Source organism: Haemaphysalis longicornis, unplaced genomic scaffold (genome assembly GCF_048455015.1).
Source record: "Haemaphysalis longicornis isolate Haplotype H1 unplaced genomic scaffold, Haemaphysalis longicornis Haplotype H1 scaffold_1, whole genome shotgun sequence".
Classification (NCBI taxonomy): domain Eukaryota; kingdom Metazoa; phylum Arthropoda; class Arachnida; order Ixodida; family Ixodidae; genus Haemaphysalis; species Haemaphysalis longicornis.
In genome coordinates, this window is record NW_027526203.1 from 217,930,734 (window position 1) to 217,949,485 (window position 18,752).

Sequence of the window (18,752 nt, forward strand, 5' to 3'; positions counted from 1 at the left end):
ACGGGGACGAGGGGGCGAGGGGGGTACCTCGTGCGGCTGGAAGCCTGGTATCGGGTGTCGGAGCGCCAGGCGTGACAAACAAGTCAGAGAGAGAGAGAGAGAGAGAGAGAGAGAGAGAGAGAGAGAGAGAGAGAGAGAGACGTAATGCGCCGAAAGGCACGTACGGTACGTAAACATGGTAAGCCAGACCACAAAAACATGTTGCTTTTTCGCGCAGGCGAACCTGGACGAAGCCACGGATGCCTGGGGTGTGAAGGTTGAGCGAGTGGAAATGTAAGTATAGTCGAATCCGACCCGTAAAATTTTCCCGATTTTCGCAATTATGTTTCTGCCAGTACACGCAGGGTGCAACAAATAACAACAGATAACATTATTGCGCAACTGCCAGCCTGGCAGAAGGTCCCATGAAAGAAAAATACCACCTTGTTGTAAATACAAGACATGACCTTTAACTATACATTCCAGCCGCTAAATGTTTTTTCACAGAAAAAAAAACGCAAGAAACTTTCAAACTTCGCTCTACACATCAGCAGTGATGCAAAATAGGCCAGCACTGAAACGGAGGGCCTTCTCGATTATCTGTAGCGGACCGTCCACGGGCTGCCCCGGACGCGATCCGATGCTTAATTTTCTTGTGCATTTCTACGGGACCCAGTCCGAGGGCAGTCCTCGGACTGCCCGCGGGCTATTCAGGACTGTTTTTTTCAAGATGCGCATAGTTTGGTCGTTTTTATTTGCCTGTCCACAGCAGTTCTAACAGCTCCTGGGCATTCCAACTGCTCCCGCCATATAAATTCTATGGGCAAATAAGAAGTTGCTCTGGAACAATTCTGAGCAGTCCGCAATGACAAATAAGAGGCCTGTTATCAGTGGGTTAATTGCTCGTTACCATTCGAGTGGTACCATAAAACGGAAATAGACCCCATTACTATCGCCCAGTCATGTTTCTTGGCGGTGGCTTTGGTCGGCGGCCCCCAATCGCAAAAAGAAAATTGGGATAACTTCTATGAGAAATCGCCAGAAAGTGGCTAGGGAGTTGCCACTACTTGTGATGTTGTCTTTAATATCCAGATAATTTCTTCCAAGTTTGCTCTTATGTTGGTATTATTGTTAACGTAATAAAGCAGTCTTTTAAATAAACCAAAACTGGTATTAGTCGCCATGGCCCCTTTAGTATGGTTCGCCGAATGCGTGGTTTCATGAAAACTACCAGGGATACAAAAACAAAATTCAGGCCAATCCACCATGTGAATGTGGACATTGGAAAGCAAAGCTGTAAACGGCACCCACAACGATTACACATGAGGCGTGACTTAAATTCGCTCACGTCGCTCTACAAATAGTGAAGCCAGAGAGAGGTAAAATCACACCCGTCGTTACTTAAAAGAGATATTCTTAGTAAGTATTAAATCAATGCATGATGTATGAACGGTGGTTGGTTGAGTTGTATCGGTGTAGCACATGAGTGGAAACTCTTTTTTTACAAAATTAATGGAAGCTCAACTCCGGTGTTAGACGATCTCACTTCTCGGTTTCTGCCGCCGTGGACGGAGGCGAGGAGATCGGCGGCATAGAAGAAAGGAGGAGCCGGATGAGAAGGAAGAAATACTTCTATCCAGATTTCTGAACGGCCCAGAGTGCCGCCCAGGGGAGTGGTTCCTTGTCCACTGGAGCCCACATGCAGTGCGCGCCGCCTGTCCACCAGCTGAAGCTGGGTAGGCGGAGAGGGGCTGGACAGTGCCGTTGCTTTTGTTGGGTAGTTGACGTAAAGAGAGGAGGGTGCTCAGGGCTAAAGTCGCACACCCCGCTTATGTGGCGGAGTCTTCCTACTTCTGAGCAAAATTTACATTCAGTGTCGTAGCGATTCAGGTGCATTAAGGGAAGACACGTCGGATGTGGGAAGGACCCGGATTGTATGAGCCGTAGGGTAGTTTTGTTTTTCTCTGGAAAGGTCAGGGTAAGACGAAGGTAGGGTGTGTCTCTGAAGGCGATAATGCTGGGTTATGTCCCTCAACGTGACGAGCGGGTGACTGTCTTCGTGCAGCTCCATAGCCGGGGAGGAAGGTTAAAAGCGCAGGCTTGTTGGTGGGCGTGTTCGGTGCCCTCTATTGAAGCGTGAGCGGGTGTCCAGATGAGCTGAATGGAACCGTTTGGAGAGTGTTTTTAACAGACATACTGAGCTTTGTGCTGTATGCCTGATTAGCCTGACGCATGCGCTGGACGTCTTGCGCGAGAACTGCTGTGTCCTTCCTGGGCGTTTCCCCCCCACGGGGCACCTTGAGTATTCATGGTGACGGTGAGCAGCGACACCGCGGACCCCGAGCTCCCATACATAAGCCGTGTCCAACCGTGGCGAGGTGTTGAAAGGTGAAGGGTAGAAGCCGTAAACGGTGGCTGTCGGAGCCTTGGTCAAGCTCCGGCTGACGGGCTCCCTGCCTGTCTACCAGGCAGGGAGCTCCGGGACCTCTTTGACTACCAGGGTAAGGTCAGAGAAGAAAGTGCCCCAGTCTCCCTGCTTTTATACTATGCCCTATGGTATTTAAACCCCCCCCCCCCCCCAAACGTGATCGGTCCCTGAAAAGGGGCCGCACCGAAGTATCTTTTCCCCCATTGCCATCTTTAACATTTCCTGAACCGGACAATTTTTCTCGATTTCTTGTGATGGAATCGCTCAATCCAACCCACCCTCTATCATCTCAGTCAGTCTTCTTGATCGCCAAGTATCTTGAAGCTATAATATGAAAATCGTATAAGTGCAAAAAACAAAGGTCTGGTGAACTCCTAATCGAAATAAATGACAAGCAGCAGTCTGCAAAGCTTCTAGCTCAGACTAGACTGGCTGATCTCGACATCAGGGTCACACCCCATCGGAGCCTCAACAGCTCGCAGGGTGTGATATCCGAAACAGATCTCCTGAACGAAACGGATGCGGATCTCCTTGCCGGCTTGAAGGATCAGGGCGTCACTGCCGTGAGGCGCATCACTATCCGCAGAGACAAGGAGATTCCCACCAAGCACATTATCTTGACTTTTGACCGCGCAGTTCTTCCACAACACATACATGCAGGTTTTACCCGTTGCTCCATCCGCCCGTACATCCCGAATCCGCGGCACTGTTTTAAGTGCCAGCGATTCGGGCATGGTACAAACTCTTGCCGTGGCCGAACGACGTGTGCAAAATGCGCGGCTCACGATCATCCGAGCGAGAACTGCTCATCCGAAACCCTCACTTGTGTAAACTGCGGGGGGGCCGCATGCGGCATACTCCCGCAAGTGCGAAAAATTCCAACTAGAAAAGATCATAAACATTAAGGTCACTGAGAACATCACCTTTCCAGAGGCGAGATAGAGGTTCGCCTCTTTCCCTCTGGGGAGATACGCCGACGCAGCTCGCCAGGGGGCGGAGCGGCGTCTGGTGTCCACAGGGACCCAGTTCAGCGGGTCTGACCTGGTCCCGCCCCCGCCCCCCACTGGCTTGCCTCACGCAGCCCAACCCGGCACCACGCCGCTTGCTGAGGCAGCAGCGGTTGTGGTGCAAACCACTTCTGTCGGGACCGGTGCCGCTCCCGCCTCTGTCTCCCCGTCCTCCAGTGCGTTGGAGGGTACCGAGGTGATGGACACCACGGGCCCCGCACCGGCTCCCACCACCACCGCACCGCCCGTGCCACCTCTGGCGCCCCCGACGGTGCCGGCTCAAACGAAGGGCTCCCTAAGGGGGGCCAAGTCCGGGGGGCCCGGTCCGTCGGGCATCCCTCAGACATCCGACGACGAGATGGATGTCGGGCCGTTCCTGCCTGCAATGCAGCGCAAGGAGCCGAATCCGACTTCCAAGCCTACAGAAAGGCCCAAAAAGCCCAATCCAAGAGTAACAGCCCCGAAAGACGACACATGAACACACACACTCCAGTCATTCTTAAATTTAAATAATGGGAACAGAAAACATTATCCAATGGAACTGCAGAGGCCTCCTTGAAAATCTTGACGATGTGCATGAGATTCTGCATGCCGGTCAGCCAAGTATCATGTGTCTCCAGCAAACCCACCTCAATTCTAAACAAACAAATTTCTTAAATAGGTACATGGTATTCAGAAACGACAGGGTTGGCTGCACCCACTCTTCAGGAGGTGTGGCCATTATCACCCGGAAATCATTAGCATGCCACACTCTCTCTTTAAACACTGTCCTCGAGGCTGTAGCGATCCGTACAATAATATTTAATAGGTTGATAACGGTATGCTCCATTTACATCTTTCCTGATTTTGCACTTCTGAGCTCTGATTTCGAGGCACTGGTTGACCAGCTGCCCGAACCATTCATACTAACAGGCGACCTTAATGCGCACAACTCTCTTTGGGGCTCCTCGAGAACGAATGCCCGAGGTCGCCTGATAGAGAAGTTTCTTGCATCCTCCGGAGCATGCCTTTTCAACAAAAAACAGCCTACATACCATAACTTAGGACACAATACATACTCGCATCTTGACTTGGCTATTGGTTCCGCAGTTCTCTTTCCATGTCTTCAGTGGGGTGTGGTCACAGACCCATATGGTAGTGACCATTTCCCCACTTCATTAACGTATATAGGTATAGGGCCGAGCAGTCCATCTTCCCATAAAAGGTTTAATGAATCAAAAGCAAACTGGAGCACATTCACACAAACATCTCAACTACACCACACATCCATAAAACTTACACGTGGAGGAAGCCGCCCAACTCGTCACGGCGCACATCCTCGACGCCGCCGAAAAGTCCATTCCCCAGGCCTCCAGTGGGTCCCGCACCCGAAGGAGACTTTGGTGGAATGAGGACTGTAGGCGGGTTCGAGAGGCACAGAACAAGGCGTAGGGTGTCCTTCGCCGGTACCCCACGTCAGATAACCTCATTTCTTTTAAACGGGCAAAGGCTTTTGGGAAGCGCGTGCATCGTGAGGCGAAAAGGGAGAGTTGGCGCACCTTCCTCACTTCCATCAACTCATACACTGACACACACAAAGTCTGGACACGGATACGAAAACTAAAAGGAAAACAGACCCGCAGCCTGCCCCTGGTTAGTACAACAGGGGACACACTGGAAGACCAGGCTAACACACTTGCACAACACTTCCAACACGTGTCCAGTTCAGCACACTTCACAAACACTTTCATGAAACACAAAACATCTGTAGAAAAGAAGTCCCTGCGTGATAACAAGTCGCACCCTTCTTAGAAGTCTCCTTTTTCAATTCATGAGCTGAAGGTTGCTCTGAGCACATGTAAGCCTTCAGCTCCAGGTGCAGACAAAATCACATACACCATGATACAACACCTACACCCAGACACTCTTGAAACACTCCTACATCTATGCAACAAAATATGGCTTTCGGGGCACATTCCTCGCTCTTGGAGGGAGGCCATAGTAGTGGCTTTCCTGAAGGAAGGAAAGGACCCTTCCTCTCCCGCTAGCTATCCGCCCATCGCCCTCACAAGCTGCCTGTGCAAGCTCCTCGAGAAGATGATAAACAGGAGACTCGTGTACTTTCTTGAGTGCAATGGTCTTCTCGAGAGCTGCCAGGCAAGCTTCAGGGCGGGGCGGTCCACCAACGACCAACTCGTCGCGCTCGAGTCCTATATAAAGGATGCTTTCCTCCACAAACAATATTGTATGACGGTATTCTTTGATCTGGAAAAAGCGTACGATACCGCGTGGCGGTATGGCATCCTAAGCGACCTCAAGTCCTTCGGCATGTGAGGTAACATGATAAACACACTTGCCAGCTACTTGTCTCCATGAACCTTTCGTGTGCGAGTTGGAACTGCACTCTCTAGGGTTCATTGCAGGAAAATGGAGTTCCCCAAGGGGGAGTTTTAAGTTTTTATTGTGAAAATGAATTCCGTTAGGAAGGCGCTGCCACCGTCGATTTCAATCTATGTAGACGACATTCAACTCTCCTTTAAATCCTGTAACTTGTCTGTCTGTGAGCGCCAGGTCCAGCTTAGTGTTAACAAGCTAGCTGGCTGGGCAGATAGCAATGGTTTTAAATTTAATCCCGGGAAGTGCACTTGTATTTTGTTTTCCAAGAGGCGTGGCATCCAGCCGGATCCAGACATTCAACTCAATGGTGTCTGGATTCCTGTAAAAAAGGAACACAAGTTTTTAGGTATAATCTTCGACGAAAAGCTCACATTTATCCCACACATAAAACAACTAAAACATAAATGCTTAAAGACAATGACTATCCTGAAGGTTCTGTCGCACATTTCTTTTGGTGCTGACAAACAACTTCTTTTACGTGTTTTTACCAGCTTGATAGGTTCACGATTGGACTATGGTAGCGTTGTTTATGGGTCAGCAAGTAAAACATCCCTCAAAATGCTGGACCCAGTGCTCCGTCTCGGGTTCCGCCTGGCGTGTGGCGCCTTCCGCACTAGCCCGGTCGAAAGCCTCTATGTGGAGTGCAACAAATGGAACCTACAACGTCAGCGAGCATACACAGATCTCCTTTATGCTTTTAAAATTTCATCCATGCCTCACCATCCTTTTAAATCAGTTTTTCATGATACGTCCTTGACTGAACTCCTTTTAAATCGACCATCGTTCTCTGCGCCCTTCTCTTACAGAGTTAGAGAGGAAGCGTCAGAGCTTGCTGTCTCCTTTTTGGATACAATCGAAAGTTCTCTAACGGATTTTATAGCACCATGGCATCTCCGCCCTGTATCATGCGACACATCTTTCACACATGTAGATAAAAACCGAGCTGCCACATGTGCAATTCTGCAGCATTTCTTGTATTTGCAGCAGAAGTATGAGTGTTCCGAATTTTATACGGACGCTTCTAGAACTGCCACCTCTGTGTCCTGCGCTGCGCATGGGCCCGGCCTTAATGTCACTAGAACTCTGAATAGTCATACTAGTATCTTTACGGCAGAGGCTTACGGTGTACTTCTTGTTGTCAATCATATACTTCAAAGCCACATCCCACAATCCATTATCTATACAGATTCCCTCAGTGTTGTGCGGGAACTGTCAACAGTGCCTTCGAAAAACCACGTTGTCAATCTGATCGTCAAGGGTATTATGTCTGTGTATGTACGCAAATTTTAACTGGTTCTTTGCTGGGTCCCTGGCCACTGTGGTATAGCCGGGAACGAAGCAGCGGACCGAATGGCTGCTGCTGCTACACTCTTGAATACAGTAGACATAACCACATTACCCTACACCGACGTGAAACCACACAACAGACAACAACTTCGCAAAACATGGCAAACACACTGGAGCGAACAAACAGACAACAAGTTACACGTAATAAAACCTCACTTGGGACCATACACCACCGACACACGCAATAGATACTCTGAAGTCGCCTTGGCCAGATTACGGATAGGGCACACACATGCAACGCACTCGCACCTTCTCACTGCATCTCCAAGACCTCTGTGCAGCAGGTGCGGAGAGGCCCTATCCGTAGTGCACATACTAATCACATGCAAGGCACTTCACACAACACGACACAAACACTTCAGAGAATTCTACAGACAACATATCCCACTACATCCATCGCTGTTTCTAGGTGACGATGGCAGTGTTTCTGTGAAACGTGTGTTTGAGTATTTGTCAGACGTTAAGTTTTTAAACCTCATTTCCTATCACGCGTAATCAAATCTGGCCCTATACACCAGCCATCACCATTATCTTTAACTGATTTTGCTATGTTCGGTTGACACGTTTATTTTGCCTACCTTTTTGTGGTAACCACCTCACTTCATTAAACAAACTTTTCTCTGGCGCTCTTTGCCCTTAGTCGGCCTTGCGCCATAAAAACCCAACCATCATCATCATCTGCCTGGGCGTTTCGTTTACGACATGCAATTTTCCTAGCAACGAGAGGCAAACAGCTTCGCTGTAAAATCAAGAGCTCATTGACGAAGACACATGTGTCTTTCGCTTTCAACAAGCCTTTCGCAACAACCTAATATGTTAAGCCACAGTAATATTTCGTTTTCACAAATAAAAATTCGTTCTGTGTTCGCCCTGCTGTTTTCTATTGCGCTGATGCTCTGATGCTCTATTGCTCCCGATGGTGTTGGGTTGGACGGTCGATGTTTTAAGCGCACCAGCTTGTGCGATGCAGTAGTTGGGACTGTCCAGTCTGGTTTGTTTCGCTACTGCTATTTTAGTAAATGCTTCATATTTGCGTTTAGAGGCTTGAAAGCCAACTAGACGAACAAAAATGCCAAAACAAATAAAAATAAGCACATTGATGTAAGGAAAGGGCGACTTTGATTTTAACACTTACAAAAAGGCTGCTTTGCTGGCAAAATTGCGCGAGTTGAATCGTAGCTAACATAAATGGCAATGGCGCTATTTACGCTGGATAGTTAATTTAGATCCCTATAAGCTTATTGACCGACTCCAACGGAACCGTTTGGCAGCGTATTCACGACATATGGGCACATTTCCTGTATCTACCAAAATGAAGGGTTGTGTCGCATACATGGGTAGGTCGGTGAACCAGATATGCCGCGACGCGAGTCCTATCCGTGGAAACCTTGAATGAATCGTACAACGCGCGTGTTTTTTATTATTTTTGCATTGCAGCAAGGATGTCCGGCTCCCTGTCCAAATGCAGAGGGCCATGGCTGCTGAAGCTGAAGCATCCCGAGAAGCACGCGCCAAGGTGAGCCCGGCCATCTAGTGCAGTATATCGCGTTGATTCTATTCGTATTAGCTGCATAAATCTTTCATGAATGCAAATAGCGGAATAGCGGACTGCGGAGCTCCAGCTTCCTTGGCTCCCTTTTTTTTCACATGACATGGACTGCACACCATTTAACTACAGTTGTGAAATGGCGGTGTAATTATTTTGAGAACGTACTGTATACACGTAGCCAGTGGGGGTTGACTGCAGCCAAAGAAATGAACCCACGTGTCTGCCGTTGAATGTTGCCGAAAAAAGCAGGCACGTTTAAAGCTCCAAGAATAACTCAAGCTTACGTCGCTCTCATTCTGCCAACCGAAAAGTAAGCAAAAATAGCACATTCTATAAGTCTCTAGCGGTGGAAATTCATCCCCGAAATGTATTGGTGGGTAGGTAATGAACGCAAATAAAACAGTGATAATTCTGGATGGTACTTGTCGCTGTCGCCATGCTCTGTCAGCCCTTTGTGATCTAAGGACCCTGCAATATAATGCTTAAAAATGTTAAGATGATGCTCTCTATCTCCCGTAATCCCACTTATCTCTGATTTTGGACTACGGTGTAATCTCCCCTAATCTCACATGTACGCTTTATCTCCCATGATATGCGCCTGGGCTTGCCATCTCTCCTGAAGAGGAAGAAATAGCTTTGCCTGCACCAACAAATCAAGAGTTCGGGCGATGCGCTCTAATTTCTCACAGCGTGTTGAGGGTCAAGCAGCGGTTGGTTAGCTAAACTTACAAGAGCCTCTGATCAAGGCTTCATTCCGGGATAACCTTTCAGGCATTATATCCATGAATGGAACTTTGTCGAGAAATGGCCGGGCCCCATTACTTACGTGAACTCTTCTATGTGAACAACTCTTCTATAGATCTTAAATAAACTTGCTTGTGATCACTAAGCCGTGAAGGATGATACAGGTACGATTAAGGTATACATCCCAGCGCTGTATTTTTTTGGCGCTACGCATAGCATCACACTTAATGGGCGAATACCTTTAGTGATAACTCGTGCATCGTTCAAGATGCGGTGCAGGGCGGCCGATAGACGTTCTCTCTTTCCTTCGTGTCTGTAAACACTGCGAGAGCTATAGCTACTGCCGGCACAGAATGGAGTCCTTTGCTACTCGCTGTAACATATTTTTGTATTCTCTGTTTTATTTTTGTTTGGATTTACTTTAAGGCGCCTATTCAATGAGTTTCTTTAAAGTGGATACGTGATGCTTTTGTTGCGGTAAAGAGGGAATACTTTATTCGAGAGAATATGCTTTATTAGAGAGAATACACATTATTCTGAAGGAAACCCGGCCACTAGCGGCGATATTGCTTCTGTGACGTAGCATAGGCACATAAACCCGGATTTTGAAAAAAATGCGGGAAAGGGATAAAAATATTTCGAGCGGGTTTCAAAGTTATCTAATCCATGTAAACGGCAATATTTGGCGCAGGCCATGGCATCTAAGGCCACCTAGTTTTATCTGATTTAAGGACCGCCTGATTTAAGCGCCGCCTGATGTAAGGACAACCTGATGCAAGCGCTGGTCGCAGTCTTGCCTATGTTTTAAAAGCGCTTCAGTCATTAACAAAAAGGTAGAAAAAATTATTTCATGTGCCCTTTGATACTGTAAAAATGGATGCAGTTTAATCCCTTGGTAGCTGATGCCCTGTGAAGAAAATTCAGAGCTCAAAAATATAACTTCTTGAGACAGACAATATTTATGATGCATAGCATGCCATGTATCGAATGAATAGTAAGGGCTCAGGTTTCGACCCCGGCTGCGGTGGCTATTTTTCTGGTAGAGACGAACAATGATAGCGACCGTGTGTTGAGATATCCGCACACGCTAAAAATCTCGAGGCAGTATAAGTTATTCCATAGCTCCCTGCACTACGGTCTGCCTTATGCCCACCCGTAGCTTCGGTGTGTAAAACCCAGTTCGAACTTGTAACAGCAGAGCTGTTTCCGTCAGCTCGTTAACAGAAACTCCATTTGGCGAAGGGGAGAAGAAAATGCTAGGCCAATAAGTGTGAAGGAAAGGGGCGAGGAGGCAAGGAACCCATGGGCAGATGTGTTAGAGTGCGCGCCTCAAGAAAAAAAATTAGCAGTGGCTTAGCCCGACAATGAGCCCGAGCTAAGAATCAACTGGTTATTCTTAGCTTTCTTGGTTCTCTAGGGTTAGCTTGATTATCATGCTTACTGCTGCTTCAATGACACACACACACACTGTACACGCGTTATGTGACACATGTATATTTATCAAGCGGATCAGGCGCAGCGTCACCAATCGTCCCAGAGATAAGCTGGTTCCACAGGCGCACGCCAATGTTGCTGCGACGCACGAGCCATCGGTTGAACACCCGGCCACTCCTCGCATGATCATCAAGTGGACCGGGCCGCCACGTGCGGGACGGAGGTCGCCGAAGTCGCTGGGCGCGTGGGGTGTGTCAGAGACGCCTTGCAGCGAGCAACGTTCTGTGCGCCGTGTGGCGCCACTGCTCCTGCGCATGCGCAGCACGGCTCTAAAGGAGCCACGCGAAACTGCTCAACCTTGGTGTCGGGCGCTTCGACGCACGAACTGGCGCGGGCCCTGGGGCGAGCAGCGCGGAAATGGAAAGCACGTGTTGCGCGGCAGCTTTCGAACTCCGCGCATTCCGACAAAGGCCGCGCGTGCTCGCACAGGATGTCCTAACCGCCACCACATGGGATGGCCACCGACGAAGGCGACTGGCTTTTCCTTCTTCCCCGGCCGTCAGCGGCAGGAGGAAGGGAAGATGAGACAAGAGAGACGCGATCCGGGCGCAGGAGAGCTCGGCCCGTCGTCTTCGAGCTCCGCCTGAGTACTGTTTTTTAGCCGCCCGCTGGGCTGTAAAATAAATGTACAGTTTTTGTATCGGAGGCTGAGTTTGTCGGTTGAGGATACCCGGGGTCAGATCCTCAGTGCTACGGCGGCTTGGAGGAGAAGCCCCGGGAAAAGAACACCCACGAAGATAACTCTTGGCCAGTGTAGCTCACGCTACAAAACGCTTCCCGTGGTCGGAATCGAACCTTGGTCCCTCGCGTTATGAAACAGGGGTCTATCCAACTGCACTATTATCGCATTCGGGGTGCACAACATTTTAGGGAGCAGGCAGTCGTCTATAGGCAACTCCAAACGAAGACTGTCCCGAGCCCCTACCTAAAGCACAAGATGTACCCGGAGACATACCCGGACGCCACCTGTCGGGTGTGCCACAAAGCCCCAGCAAGACTTAAGCACATCGTCTGGGATTGCTTCGCATACCTGGACGAATCAAACACACGAAGGATGCCGCCTGCCTTCGAGGAGGCGGTGCGTACTGAAGATCAGTCTACAACTCCAGGCTGTCCAGCGAGTCATCGTGGCGCTGGCCAGACGAGGGGACCCCGGCGACCCGGTGACGGGGAGCGGGGGAACATAGCCGGGTGGCCACATCTGCGGTGACGACTCCGGCCAAGTCATAAAGACCTAGCAATAGGACTTTATTCGCAGGCCACAATGAAGTTTTCCCAATCCAATCTTTGTGTTCATCGTGTGGGCGTTCGTTTTAAACTTTGGCTGAGCTGAAGTGGACCTTGGCTTCGGGCTTTGGCAGAGTGGATTGTGGACTTTAGGAGGGTGGATTGTGGACTTTGTTTTAACTCAGTTTGCAAGGAGAAAGCCTCAATTTTTAACCATCTTCCTCTAAAGAAAGGGGCAGGCCGGGGAAAATCCAAGTTAACGCTAGTGAAGACCACCAGCTCCGCGGTTGCCTGAGTCTTTGCATCTCAACTGCGAAGGTGGCACATTTTTTTTAACCATATATGCATGGGTCGCCAATAGTTAATGGCTGCAGCGGTTTTGCTGGATTGTCACGGCTTTCCAGCGTTCCTCGACACAATTTTCCTTCTTGAAATAAAAAGAAAACGTGAAAGCACCGAAAAAGTAAAAGCAGAAAAAAATGTGAAATATTATAGAAAAGTGAGGGGATAGCTGGAACTAAAAATTAAGAATAAAAAAAAAACTCCGAACATTCTATGATGCGCACCATACATTGCACATTTGGACTGCTGTGTTAATTTTTTATTTTCTTCACGTGCATTGCAAAGTTGCGGTATGTAGGGATCAGAGCAGACTCCCACGTCATGGGACCTTAATGCATAGCCTGCGCACGAACAGTAATCGTCAGGACTCTCGATTTGGTGATAGGACGAGTTAGCGGCATCATCCATTACCTCACCTCCCCCGAAACCTGAACATTTCGTGAAGGGCTGCGGACTACCGCCTCCCCTCTTAGCACGACAAAGCCTGTTTGTTTATAGCGTCTTCGCCAGTCTGGGAGAGTGTTTATTGGCAAGGTGGTGAACTCGCAGGATGCCGGCGAAGTCTATGCCCGGGTACACATGTAGTAACTAATCTGATAATAGTTCCACTGGGCCTGTCAATACAGCTGCGGGGATACTAATTTGACAAGCCAAAACTGCCTAGTTCGTTCCTCTTTAGGTTGCCTGGAGTGTGGTTCCTGCGGAGCGCTTCGTTTTCTTGAGCCAATGAGGCTTCTCCGTGCGCAGGTGATCGCGGCCGAAGGTGAGCAGCGGGCGGCGCGATCCCTCAAGGAGGCCGCCGACGTCATCTCGGAGTCCGGCCCCGCGCTGCAGCTGCGCTACCTGCAGACCCTTACGTCCATCGCGGCCGAGAAGAACTCCACCATCGTCTTCCCGCTCCCCATGGAGCTGCTCAGAGGAATGCTCGGTGAGGCCACCCCCTTTGCTCTGTCACTTCGGCTGCGTTGTACACATCCGCACTATCGTACGCACCAGCACAATTGGCGCAAAGCACCACTGCAGCCAGGGAGAGCACTGCAGCGCTGAAGTTTGTGGTGACCACTGAAGTGGTCCCAATGTAAGTGACTATTCTAGGCAAAAACTCTTAATGCATATTGTGTAATAAAGTTTGGGAAGTGAGGGAAAATTGCCGAAGTTGGGTAGTTGTCGCGACGCCAAATACTTCGCAAATATTTTTATTTATTCATTCACATACCTACATTTCGCCCAGAGGGCATTACAGGGGGGGGGGGGGTAATAACGCATTTTCACACACGAAATGCGCCAACAAAGTGAAAGCTATAAAGAATAACAAGGAACAGGGAAACAAATTGCAGACAGTAGGTGGTAAAAACTCATTTTAAACACACGAAATGCGCCAAAAAATTGAAAGCTATAAACAATAACAAGGAACAGGGAAACAAATAGCAGACAGTAGGTGGTAAAAACTCATTTTACACACACGAAATGCGCCAACAAATTGAAAGCTATAAAGAATAACAAGGAACAGGGAAACAAATAACAGACAGTAAGGGGTAAAAACTCATTTTACACACATGAAATGCGCCAACAAATTGAAAGCTATAAAGAATAACAAGGAACAGGGAGACAAATACCAGACAAAAATTAACAAATGACAGCATCAAAAGTAGCATAAAGAGTAACACTGCCCAGCATTCAAAGTAACACAAGTATGCAGAAACGTGCGCATTAACTAACGTATAAAAGAAAACAAGTATGCAAAAACAGAAATGCACGCTAGGAAGAATAGCGTTCAAGTTTTAGCATTCAAGGTGACTGCGTAAAGCCACCAGGAATTCATTGTCGCTTGCAACTAGGATGATGTCTTGGGGAAGCTGGTTCCAGGATTTTATAGTGCGGGGGGAAAAAGAGTTCGTAAAAGCAGTTGTACGAGCGGGCATTTCTCTTAACTTGAGCGCGTGGTCAAGCCGATCAGAGACATATGTGGGCAGCACCAGGTAAGCATCTTTGTTCAGTGGTGTTCGGTTGAAGTATACGTCTCTTATAGACGCCATACGAAAAAGGGCCCGACGCGACGCAAGCGCAGGCCAGCCAAGAGAATCTGCATAACAAATCTCTGCGTAACAAAACGAGCAGCGCGGTTCTGTATGACCTCGAGACTGTCTATCAGATTTTGCGTGAAGTGGTCCCAAACCGTACAACCGTATTCGAGAATAGGACGGATATTTGTGCTATATAGAAGTTCCCTTACAGCCTGCGGAGCCTGCTTAAAATTTCTAAGCAAGTTAAGCGTGCGGGCTGCCTTTGTGGTTATTGATTCTACGTGTCGATTCCATGTTAGGTCGCAAGAAAATGTGACTCCTAAATATTTAGCGTGGGTTACCTGAGGGATAGCTTCATTACCCAGACTATAGTATTGTGTTTGGAAGGGTTTGCGTTTCCGGGAAAATTGAATATGTTTGCATTTAGATACGTTTGGGGACATGAGCCACTGGCTGCACCAAAAACAGATTTTGTCTAAGTCAGTTTGTACCGCCAGCCTATCATCACCTCGGATTTCCCTGTACAGAACGCAGTCGTCTGCGTATAGCCTTATACTTGAAGTTATGCTCGCACCAATGTCATTGATATAAATCAGTAATAAAAGTGGTCCAAGTACCGACACTTGCGGTACACCAGATGAGACAGGAATGTTTGTTGATTCAACACCAATAATTACAACCTTTTGGGATCGACCAGTAAGATAATTTTGAAGCCATCAAAGAATATTGTTTGGTAAGCCAAGAAAAGATAGTTTGTGTAGGAGGATGCTGTGAGAAACTTTCTCGAAAGCTTTCTGAAAATCAAGCAGTACACAGTCTGTTTGTACACCTTTATCGAAAGATTTAAATAAATTGTGCGAAAATTTCGTTTTTTAAGTGATGCATGATCGGCCTGACCTAAACCAGTGTTGGTAATCGACAAAGAAATTGTTGTTTTGGAGATGGTTAAAGATGGCTGTATATATTATGTGTTCAAGCATCTTGCAACGAACAATAGTCATTGAGATAGGTCGATAGTTTGGAACCAAATCTTCATTGCCGGTCTTGTGAATGGGCACCACATTTCCGATTTTCCAATCCTGCCATAGTGTGGAACTTGAAACGGATATGTTATACAATAGTGTTAAATACTTAAATATGGCAGAAGCGCAGGATTTAATGACAAGATTCGGAATTCCATCAGGGCCTGGTGCTGAGTTTGGTTTTATGTTTTGAAGAAGCTTGAGTACTCCGTAACGATCAACGTTAATTTCAGGCACAGGCTGAAGTACTGGGTATGCGCAAGTTGGAAATTGGCTACGTTGAGATTTTGAAAAGACAGATTCAAAATACTCGTTAAAGCATTTTGCTTTATCAACATCATTAAGAACAGAGTTGTTATTAAACGTGAGTGGCGGAATACCTTATCATCTTTACGGTTGGTCTTCACCAATTTCCAGAATTGTTTGGGGTTATTTTTAATTTTTGAGCCTAAAGAATGAAAGAACGTATTTTTTGCAGATTTAATTTTACAGTTTATTAGATCGCCCAGCCGCTCAAGGCTGGCAAATAGATCCGGATCGGGATGTGCTCTATGCTTCTTGAACATTCTTTTTCTCTTATTTATGAGTATTTTTATTTCTCTCGTAAACCACGGCTTGTTTGACTTTTGCTTTCCCGAAAGTATCTGAAATGATATGTATAGGTCTATAAGGGTGAACATTTTTTGCTTGAACTTCAACTATAAATATGTGATGTCGGATGCAGCGCTGTAAGATTCAAATAAAGGGAAATAATTATCCAACTCTCAGGCAATTTTCTCATAATCGTCCCTATCAAAGAGATAAACCTCGCGAGGCCGGGCGACAGGTATAGGAGGGCGGTCACATAAGACCTTTGCGGTTATTCCCACGTGATAACTAATACCAGGGATTGCAGAGACGGATTGAATCAGGGTTGGGAGTTCGAAAAGAGTAGATCAAGCGTGTTGGCATTAACGCTAGAGCACTGAGTAGGGATATCAACAAATTGAAAATGGCCATGGCTGGCAATGAAGTCTCCAAACGCACTAGTCAATGATGCTTTGGAGGAAAATACAGGCACATTATTTACCCAGGTCACGTCAGGCATGTTAAAATCTCCCGCGATTAAGAAATAATCGGTCGTCACTTTTTGCAGCTGGTCGGATAATGAAAGAAAAGGCTGAATACTACCGTCACTGGGCGGGCGATAAAACGCTGCTATCGTAAGGTGTTCGCCATTCTGAAGCACGACCCTGCACCATACTGATTCGCAGCTTACATCACTAAAATCAATCGGGAAACTCGGGATGTTTTTTTTTACTAATATAAATACTCCTCCGCCACGCGAATTTCGGTCTTTACGGTATGCTTCATATTCAAGGGGGAATACCTGAGATTTGGAGATTGATTCGTCAAGCCACGACTCACAGCCCAATACTATATCCGTGTTAAGAGAAGATAACAAGCTCGCTAGCTCATCAGCTTTATTTTTAACACTGTGGCAGTTAACAAGCAGAATATCAATATTTGAGGCACGGGCACTGACAGAAGACACAGAATGCCCAGTAGCAAGATGATGATCCCAGGCGTGTTGTCTGCAGAACAGTCCCCGAGACAGCATCATAAAAATAACAGCGCCCATCAAGGAGCAACTTGTCATGAGAAACTTGTTCTTAATACCACTTAGAGCACACCCTAACTGGAAGTTTTGAAAATTTTCCTCCAAGAAAATTTATACCTATAAACTAAAATTTGGCACAGCCGCAAGAAACGTACATTTCTTGCAGCTTCAGCGCGGCGACGCACCTTTGTGCTGGATTTTCGCATGACGCCAAATCTGTGCAAAAATATTTCTGGTGAGTGGAGAAATTGAAAACATCTAGGCGCGAGCCTAGTGTCCCTTCTGTGAAGCCGGCGAGACTATGTATTACGTCACCAAACAGAGAGGGGGAAACCGAGGGTTGGGGGAGTGGGGCGCCTGGGGGTGAAGAGTAGCACGCGCCTTCGAAATGTACGGAGGACTGCGCTGCGGATCGGTGAAGGAGGAAGAACACATACGTGTCGCTGAAGGCCAAAGGAGACGCACTTAAAAATGAAACGTGAAGAAAAGCACAGCAGCATGATTTCCCCCACCCTCCGGGGAGAAGCCCACTTGAACATCAAGATACGAAAACATGTGGGCAGCTAGCTGCCTGTAGCACTCACAGCGCAGGCGAAGGGCCCACCGCAGCACGTGCCCGGAACGAGCTGAGCGAGACAGGCTTGAGGCTTGCATGTGACCCGTGCTCACGAAGTCAAACGTCGCTATAACTTTTTAAAAGGCTGCAATGAAAAACCCCTTGAATTCTAATCAAATTCAACGGTTGCTTCGGAGTGTTGGCGTGGCGGAACTATTGGTTTCGTTTTTGTTTCGAGCCATGGCACTGGCTATAGCTGAGGCGCTTGAGCCCACGTGAACCCTAAATTATCCCCTGAGAAAACGGGAAGGGGGGAAGGGGGAGGATGAATAGCTGGAAATTATTTCGATTTGAAATGCTGTAGCGCTGCCTCAGGAGCCAGTGATGAATTGCGAATGTCTTTGACGGGGGGATATTTCTCCATCGAATAGTGTTGACTTCCTGCACTTGTATTGCATTGTAGTCGCCATAAGATAGTGTTACAGTCCTATATGATTAATTTCTATTCCAGGTGCACTTAAAATATGTTCGAAATAAACGAAGTCAACGACGATACAAATCTTTGCGCCCCTGACCGCTGTGCACAAAGATACAATTTAGGTATATTTGTGTTCAGCGCTGCGTTAGGTGACGCATGGGGACTGAGCTATTCTGTGACATTATTTACGCCTTTTGCGAACAGTAGTCTTTGATGCACGCAACGCGCTTTTCTTGTGCAGTGGCTCAACGAACATCGCTTGGATCTTGCACATACGGCATGCATGCCGCATGTGCAAGATCCCAAAAAAATGTGCTTGCCAAAAGAAGGTGCATGCACCTTCTTTTGGCCAGCGTACTAGCCTACAGATTTTTTCCACTGCAAAAAAAAAAAAAAAAAGGCACAGGATGTTGCGCGTTGCAGTTTATTAATCCATGCAATAACGCACACATTCATACAATTCTAAATATTTTATCATTGAGTGTCGTATATCGCTTTCTCTGGTGCTTCCATAAGCAAGAGGAACGAGGACTTAACAGGCTTTTTCCGGACGCTCTAATAACTCGTATGGTTCCTAAC

At 47.5% G+C, this 18,752-nt stretch overlaps 1 protein-coding gene across 3 annotated transcripts in view; it reads left to right on the top strand.

The window, feature by feature from the left end:
• Positions 1–18,752, top strand: part of LOC144142021 (stomatin-like) — a 120,302-nt gene that overhangs the window by 73,402 nt on the left and 28,148 nt on the right. For all 3 annotated transcript variants that reach the window (XM_077673450.1, XM_077673457.1, XM_077673462.1), the window contains exons 6-8: positions 218–273; positions 8,575–8,653; positions 13,241–13,421. In XM_077673450.1, coding sequence (XP_077529576.1) covers positions 218–273; positions 8,575–8,653; positions 13,241–13,421 — 316 coding nt within the window. The remainder of the gene's footprint in view (positions 1–217; positions 274–8,574; positions 8,654–13,240; positions 13,422–18,752) is intronic.